The sequence below is a fragment of the Arachis stenosperma genome, chromosome 7, assembly GCF_014773155.1.
Source record: "Arachis stenosperma cultivar V10309 chromosome 7, arast.V10309.gnm1.PFL2, whole genome shotgun sequence".
Classification (NCBI taxonomy): Eukaryota; Viridiplantae; Streptophyta; class Magnoliopsida; order Fabales; family Fabaceae; genus Arachis; species Arachis stenosperma.
In genome coordinates this window covers 16009818-16018225 of record NC_080383.1, presented here as the reverse complement: position 1 = coordinate 16018225, position 8408 = coordinate 16009818, and the positions used below count along the sequence as shown (strand labels likewise).

Here is an 8408-nt window from a genome sequence, read left to right as displayed (position 1 = left end):
CAACATAAAACCTTATTTAACATACTAAACTACCAAATATACTCAACTAACTAAACAAAACATGAAATTAGACTAATTCTACCAAATATTTACAAAAGAGAAAATGAAAAGATATTACCATGGTGGGGTGTCTCCCACCTAGCACTTTTATTTTAAGTCCTTAAGTTGGACTTATGGGGAGCTTCTCTCAAGGTGGCTTGTGCTTGTACTCATCTTGGAACTTCCACCAATGCTTGGACTTCCAATAAGCTCCATCATTCAAGATCTCCAAGCTTTTATGGAGTTCTTCACAAACCATGGACTCCCAATGTTGATCCTCATGTGTTCCCGGATCCCATATTTTGTCTTCACACCCATCTCCAAGTTGATTATCATTAATCCATGTCGGTGGTGAGCAAGGTGAATTCTCAACAAAGTGACCAAACATCCTTCTAGACCCATGTACTCTAGTTATACACCAACCTTTGCTATCAAGCTTTGGACATGTGACCATAGTGAACCTAGAATGATGCTTCCAACTACTAACCATCTCCTTTTTACTCTTAAAGCCACTAATTTTTCTAAGTTGACCATCCGTCTCAAGCAAACCATATTCAAGAGGAATAACAAAGCTTAAGTATAAGGAATTTACCCACTTGAATGAGAGAATGGATGGTGGTGGCTTGGGGAGAGGTATCTCCAATGTGCTTGCAAGCTCTACTCCCTTGTTTGCTTCCTCGTCAATCTCCACCTCTTCATAAACTTCTTCATTCTCAATCCTTTGTTCATCAAATTCATCTAACTCTTCTCCATCACTCAAGTCATAAATGGGAGGTTAAGAGAAATCTACCTCCACATCACTTTCAAATTCATTGGGAGAAGGTTCTTCAAATTCAAAGGATTCTTCACCAAGAAGATTGGATGCATGATCTTCATCACCAAGGGAACTCAATTCTTGCTTCATTCTCTCCAAGTCTTCATATAGAATATGCCTCGAAGGTTGTGCACATTCCTCCTCAACATCAAATTTACTCTTCTTGGAGGGATTTTCTTTGATTTTAGCTTCCCATGGAAGTTCCGCATCTCCTAGGTCTTCAACCACTTCTTCCTTTTCTTCAATAATCATAGGCTTCTCTAATTGTTCTAATACAAAGTGGCATTCCTCATTTTCCACCGGAGTTTCCAATCTCTCCTTCATGCTATGCTCTTTAATCGATTCTCCACATGTGACCATGGGAGTGCTTTGAGTGCTCAAGCATTGGGAGGCTAAAATGCTTACTACCTTGGCCAAGGTAGCCATAAATTCTAGTGTCTCCCTTTGCATTTCTCCTTGCCCTTGAAGTATAAGGCTAAGGATTTCATCCATTGAGGATTGGGGTGGATAAGAGGGTTCATTGTCTTGGAGAAAGGGTTTATTATAGGAAGGTGGTTCTTCTTGGTAAGGTGGTGGTGTGTATTGAGGTGGTTCTTCGGAGTAGTAATCTTGGAATCGTGGTTCCATGTATGGCTCATATGGTTCAAAAGGAGGTTGGTATGGTGGGTAAGGATCATGGTCATATGGAGGTGTTTGTTGAAAATAGGCTTGTGAGTGTGGTTGAGGGTCATGTTGAGGATATGACTCATAGGCATATGGTGGTGGTTCTTGAAAGTCACAAGGTGATTCACCATAGCCATTGGATTGATATGCATCATAGAATGGCTCTTCTTCATAGTGCATTGGTGGAGGTTGTTGCTAAGAGGATTGATCATATGCATATGGCTCCTCCCACCTTTGGTTATCCCATCCTTGATACACATTCTTATTATAGTTCTCATCACCTACAACATAATTGTAACTACACTCATAGCCAAAGTGAGAATTCATGGTAGCAAGATAAAGCAAAAACAAAAACTAGTAACAAATAAAGAGAACAAATTCCTACAACTACCAAAAGCTAACAAAGAGGCAAAAGACAAACATATTCACAATATTCACAAATATACAATAACCAATAACATAACACTATTGCAACTCCCCAGCAACGGCGCCATTTTGATGATTGAATTTTTGACGGTTTAGAATTCACAAATGAATTCTCGTTGCAAGTATAGTTTCTAAACCAATCAATAATCCTTTCATACAAAAAGTTGTTTGTCACTAAAACAAACCCCTAAAATTTATAAACCGAAGTATTCAAACCTCGGGTCGTTCTCCCTAGGAATTACAATAAAGTGTCTTGTTATTGGTTAGAAATGTGTTTTGGGGTTTTGGATAAGAAGCATGAAAGTAAATGGCAATAAAAATAAACTAACAACTATAAAAGGCTCTTGGCAAGGTATGAAAATTAGAAGTCCTATCCTAGTTATCCTTCTCAATTGTGATGAGAATTGTTCATTGCTACCACTTAGTTAACCCTTACTAAATAAAGAAAAGTCAAGTGGATGAATTGACTTGAGCCACAAGTCCTAGCCAACTCCCAAGGAAAGACTAGCTTTAGTGCACTCCAAACCAATTAGCAATCTCTTCAATTACCAATCAACAAAGGAATTAGATAACTCAAGTGTCACTAATTACTCTACCTAGGCCAAGAGGAACAAATCTATACTATATCTAGAAGAGGCATTTCAACAAACACATAAAAGGCAATAAAAGTAAGTAACATAAATTGCAAGAATTAAAGAGAGATCTAACTACAAAGGCAAGAGATCAACAATAGAAAAGCAAAGAAGAACAATTATTATGAATTACCTCTTATTGAATTGAAAGAAAATGGAAGGAACAATAGTAGATCTACAACAAAGTATAAGAACAACATAAAGGAAATTACAACAAAAGAATAGAGGAAGATGAATGTAACAACAAAGAATTGAAAGGTAGAAGTAGAAGAAAGCAAAGATTAAAACCTAGATCTAAAAACTAATCCTAATCCTAGAAAGAAGTGAGAGCTTCTCTCTCTAGAAACTAACTCTAACTACTAAACTAAGCTAAGACTAAACTAATGGTAACTAACATGTGTTTCCCTCTTCACTCCTTGGGTTAAATAGCATCAGAAATGAGTTTGATTGGGCCCACAAGGCTTTAGAATTCGCTGGCCACGTTTTGCTTTAAGTGAACCAGGTGGCAGCAACAGCGCGTGCGCGTACTATGTGCGTACGCGTCACCATGAGCGGTTCAACCATAGCAAATCTTATATCATTTCGAAGCCCCGGATGTTAGCTTTCCAACCCAACTGAAATCGCATCATTTGGACCTCTGTAACTCAAGTTATGGTCGTTTAAGTGCGAAGAGGTCGGCTTGACAGCTTTCCGGTTCTTTCATTTCTTCATGAGTTCTCCAACTTTTCATGCTTTCTTTCTTCATTCCCTTGATCCAATCTTTGCCTCCTAAACCTTAAATCACTTAACAAACATATCAAGGCATCTAATGGAATCAAGGTGAATTAAATTTATTTATTTTAAGACCTAAAAAGCATGTTTTCACTCTTAAGCACAGTTAAAGGAGAATATACAAAACCATGCTATTTCATTGAATAAATATGGGTAAAAGGTATTAAAATCCCCTAAAATCAATACAAGATAAACCCTAAATATGGGGTTTATCAAGTGGCGTGCCGAGACATGCAGGAGACGTACCAATGGAGGACAATGCAGAGTATGTGGTGGTACGGTTTCCAAAGGGAGCCTGGATGGATGCGATGAGTCACTCTGGAACAGTGGGAGCTGTGTTTAATGCGGACGATGCCGAACTTGCTGCATAGCGTGGCAGGGAGGTTGACGGTGCACATGCACGGGTAGGAGAGGGAGAGAGGGTTCTGATGCCATTAGTTGGCGGCTGCATAGGTGACATGGTGGAGAAAGGCACGGTTAGAGGTGCGGTCCAAAAATCACAGGATCGGAGTAATGTCGTGGATGCCACTGAAGGTGTGGTTCGTGGGGAGATAGTACAGAGAGAAAGAGGAGCATCAGAGAATAACTCAGATGGGCTCATAGTGGAAGGAAGTGAGCTACCTTATAATGTTGAAGGAGTAACTAATCACAATAAGAGCACTAGGATGAATGATGAAGCGGAGCTGAGGAGTGAAGGTGGAAAGGCCTCGGACTCATGGGAGGACAACACTCTATTTGAGAAAACAGCGATGGGGCAGAAGGGAGTGTAAGAGATTTGGAGGAGTCTGGAGGCTCACAGAAGGATGAAAACAGTGATTCTGGTCAAGAGAAACAAGGAAATAGTTGGAAAGAGGATATGATAGAAAATAGAGCTGCATGGGAATTGGCGGTGGAAGCAAGGAGGAGTCGCCCAAGGCAATTCTACAAGCTCAAAATGACGCGATTGCAGAGAAAAGAAGACAGGCAAAACAAAAAGCGAAAGCAAGGAGGAGTCGCCTAAAGGATCGAAATAAGGTGTACAGCTCCTGGAATGTTAGGGGATTAGGGGGTGTCGGAAAACTTAGTATGGTGAAAAACTTCAAGAAAAAATATAACATTAATCTGTTGGGTTTGATAAAGACAAAGAAGGATGTTATTACAAAATTTGATGTTTTGTAAATTTGGGAGAATAATTCTGTGGGATGGGAATTTGTCGGTTCGGAAGGGGCTTTTGGGGGTTTGTTAATCATGTGGGATGAACAGATGTTTAAGTTGAACAATTGCTATAAAGGCGAGAGATGGTTATGCATTGAAGGCGTCTTAATGAAAAATAATTTTAACTGTGCTTTTTGTTTGGTGTATGGTGCACACGGTGGGGAGGAGAAGTTACATGTGTGGGAAGAGTTGGGTTTTCTGTTAGGATTATGTCAAGTACCATTTTGCTATATGGGAGACTTTAATGAGATTGTACATGTGGAAGAAAGAAAAAGAGTTAGTATGTTAACAAAATCAGCAGAAGAGTTTAAAAATTGGGTCCATGAGATGGAGCTAGTAGATCTGGAACTGCATGATTGTAAGTTCACATGGTTCCGAGGTCAGTCATGTAGCCGTATTGATAGAGTACTGATGAATCTGGAGTGGATTGAGGAGTTTTCTGAGACGCGACTTAGAGGAGGTCCCAGGGGTCTATCTGATCATTGTTCGATGGTGGTGGAAGATAGTAGAATGGGTGGGGGCCAAGGCCGTCCCAAAGCTTAGATTCGTGGTTCATGCAAGAAGGCTTTCTATGATTGGTGAAGAAGGAATGGAGAGGTCTAGGGGATGCTTATTTCACAGATAAGTTAAAGGCTTTGACTGTACCTTTGAGTAGGGGGCATAAGCAACACTTTGGCAATATGGACTTACGGATCAAACAATTTGAGGAAGAAATAAAAATAGTACATGATATGGTAAGTAATGGGGTGTATGACGGTACAACGGAGGCGAGAAGAAAAGCTCTGGTGAGTGGCTATAAGAAATGGTATGTTAGGAGGGAAGTTCATTAGAAGCAAATGTCTAGGTCTCGGCATGCTAAGCACATGAATAAGAATACCAGGTACTTTTACCATATAGCTTCTGCAAGGAGGAAGAACAATCGCATTGAAGCGCTAGTGATAAACGGACGATTAGTGAGGAATCAGGATAGAATAAAGATTGCAATAAGGGACTTCAATAAAAACTTGTATCATCAGGAAGCATCAGTCTGGTAGGGTTTTGTGATGGACTGGTTAATCAGATACATGAAGATGAGACAGTTGTATTGGAGATAATGCCGTCGGTTGAAGAAATAAAAGAAGCAGTATGAGATTGTGGGTCGTCCAAGGCACCAGGCAATGATAGTTACAACATGAACTTCATCAAGAAGTGTTGGGAGCGATTGGGTCGGAATTCACTGCAACCGTGGTGGACTTTTTTCGAACTGCGGAGCTACCAAGAGACTCTAATGTTACATGGATGACTCTAGCCCCGAAGTTCGTTGGGGATAAGGAGATAAAAGACTTTTTCCCCATCAGTATGGTAAGATGTGTGTACAAGGTTATATCGAAGGTATTGGTACGAAGAATGCGAAGTGTAATGCCACATTTAGTAGGTGAGACACAGACTGCTTTTGTGAAGGGGAGAAAGATACATGATGGAGCTTTGATTGCTTCTGAGACTGTGCAATGGCTGAAGATGAGAAAGAAGTCAGCAGCGATAATTAAATTGGATTTTCAAAAAGCATACGACAGAGTTAAGTGGAGTTTTGTGGATATCGTCCTTTAGAAGATGAGCTTTGGTATTTGATGGAGAAGTTGGATGAAGGAGTGTATCTGCTCGGCGTCTATGTCTATTCTGATAAACAGCTTGCCATCTAAGTCTTTTAAGATGGAACGATGCTTGAGGCAAGGGGATCTTCTATCCTTTTTTCTCTTTGTCCTTGTTGTTGATGTCCTCCATAGGATAGTAATTGAGGCGGTGAAGAAGAATAGGATCTCTCCGTTGTTGGTTGGAAGAGACAATATTGAATTGTTCCACTTACAGTTTACAGATGACACTGTCGTATTCTGTCCACAAGATGAGATTACAATCAGGAATTACATGAGGCTTCTGCGGTGTTTCGAGGTGATGTCAGGGTTGAGTATTAATTTTGATAAGTCAAGCTTGATCCCAGTAAATTGTGAGAGGGAGTGGACGCAAAGAATGTGCAAGTTGTTGGGGTGTAAGGAAGCATCACTGCCAATTAAATATCTTGGTATTCCACTTGGCGCGAATTCGAGACTTGTCAAGACATGGAGACCGATAGTAGAGAAGGTAGAAGAGAAACTCAGTTTGTGGAAAGTGAAAACCTTAAACAAAGCTAGTAAGCTGGTTCTTATTAAATCAGTACTTAATAGTCTGCCAGTTTATTACCTTAGCTTATACAAAATGCCGAAAGCAGTAGTAGAGAAGTTAATCTCACTGCAGAGGAGATTTCTTTAGGGTAATATAGATGGCAAGCAGGGGATCCCATTAGTGATACGGGAAATAGTTCAAGCTCCAAAAAAGTTAGGAGGTTTGGGTGTAGGGGATGCGGTACTTAGGAATACAACACTGTTATTCAAATGGTGGTGGCGGTTTTCTAAGGAAGATTGTCCGTTATGAAAGAAGATTGTCTGCTCTTGTAATAATTTTAATCCTGATGTATTGCTGTGTCATCAGCCCGTTCCTGCTAGAGGGGGACCATGGAAGGATATCTGCCAGTTATAGATTAAGGAGCAAGGGGTGAGGGAGAAGATGACCAGGGGTTTGTTCTTGGAGGTAGGTAATGGTAGATGAGTTCGATTTTGGGAGGACAACTGGTTGCCATCTGGTGTGTTGAAGGACACTTTCCCAAGGCTATTCTCGATTTTCAATAAGTACGGATCCGTTATAGGGAATTGTGGTTTCTAGGATGAGTTAGAATGGATATAGAACTTTCAGTGGAGAAAAGAACTATTCCAATGGGAGTTGGAACTAGTTAACCAACTTCATGAAGTTCTACGGTCAGTCAAGTTAACAACTGAAAGAGAGGACAGGCTTGTGTGGAAATTTGATAAATCAGGCGTTTATTCTACTAACTCCTTTGTGCAGGTTTTGCAGGTGGAAACACTCCGAGAGAACATTACCAGATATAGTTTCACTAGTTCCATTTAGAGAGGTTTAGTACCTCCATGGATTAAGTTATTTACCTGGTTCATGTTGGTAGGAAGAGTCAATACGAAGGAGAGATTACGTAGGTTAGGCGTGATTGATCAGCATGATAGTGTCTGTGTCTTATGTAAAGAGGATGTTGAGGACGTTCATCACTTGTTTCTTTGGTATCAGTTTACTTGGCAGGTGTGGTGTGCTTGGTTGTGTGACTATGGTAGATTGTGGATCATTCCAGAAACAATTAAGCAACACTTTAAAAGTTGGACAAAGGTGTTTGTAAAGAAGGAGGAGCGTAATAGATGGCTGCATTTTTTGCTATCATCTGACACATATGGATGGAAAGGAACAACAGACTCTTCAGGAGTCAAGAAACAGGAGGAGTTGTGGAAGTTACTAATAAGTCTCGTACGAGCTACCACGTGTGGAATAGAGTTTATTCTAATGGTTATTGATAGCAAGGCCGGAGATAACCTTGGTTTGATTTTGTTTAGTTCTTTTTTTTTCTGTTTATTGCTCCACCTAGTTGTGTTGAGCTCTTTTCTTTAAAAAATAATAATAATAATAATAAAGAAGGTAATATCGAAGACATTAAAATGAGAACTTTTTGAACTATAAAGAATAATGTGGTAATAATCTATTTAGTTGTTAATGACAATATCAAAGATGATAATAAATTAATCGTATATATATTCTTTTTACTTTATTGTATGTATAATATTTTTTTGAGTCACTTGACTTTAGTATGTTGAGCTTTCTTTATTCTTTGTTCAAAAAATAAAAAAATATCAAGAACATTCCCTCGTGTTCTAACTCTATACCAAAAAAACAACTATTTCAATACAATGCTCTTAAACTCTAAGTTGTTTCACAAATGACTTAATTCAATATTCTTTGGG

The 8408-nt window shown here is 39.5% G+C and overlaps 1 protein-coding gene across 1 annotated transcript; it reads left to right on the top strand.

Moving 5' to 3' along the window:
* The first annotated feature begins 5817 nt into the window (after window positions 1-5817).
* On the top strand, window positions 5818-6822 carry LOC130939475 (uncharacterized). Its single transcript, XM_057867579.1, has 2 exons — window positions 5818-6047; window positions 6207-6822. Exons 1-2 carry the CDS (start codon window positions 5818-5820, stop codon window positions 6820-6822), a joined length of 846 nt encoding a protein of 281 aa, XP_057723562.1.
* Window positions 6823-8408: the final 1586 nt, after the last annotated feature.

Bases quoted from the DNA above. Each gene is read 5' to 3' on its own strand.
- LOC130939475 (XM_057867579.1), top strand. From the start codon at position 5,818: ATGACTCTAGCCCCGAAGTTCGTTGGGGATAAGGAGATAAAAGACTTT. The intron at 6,048-6,206 runs GTCAGCAGCGAT...TCTGATAAACAG, and splicing joins TGGCTGAAGATGAGAAAGAA to CTTGCCATCTAAGTCTTTTA.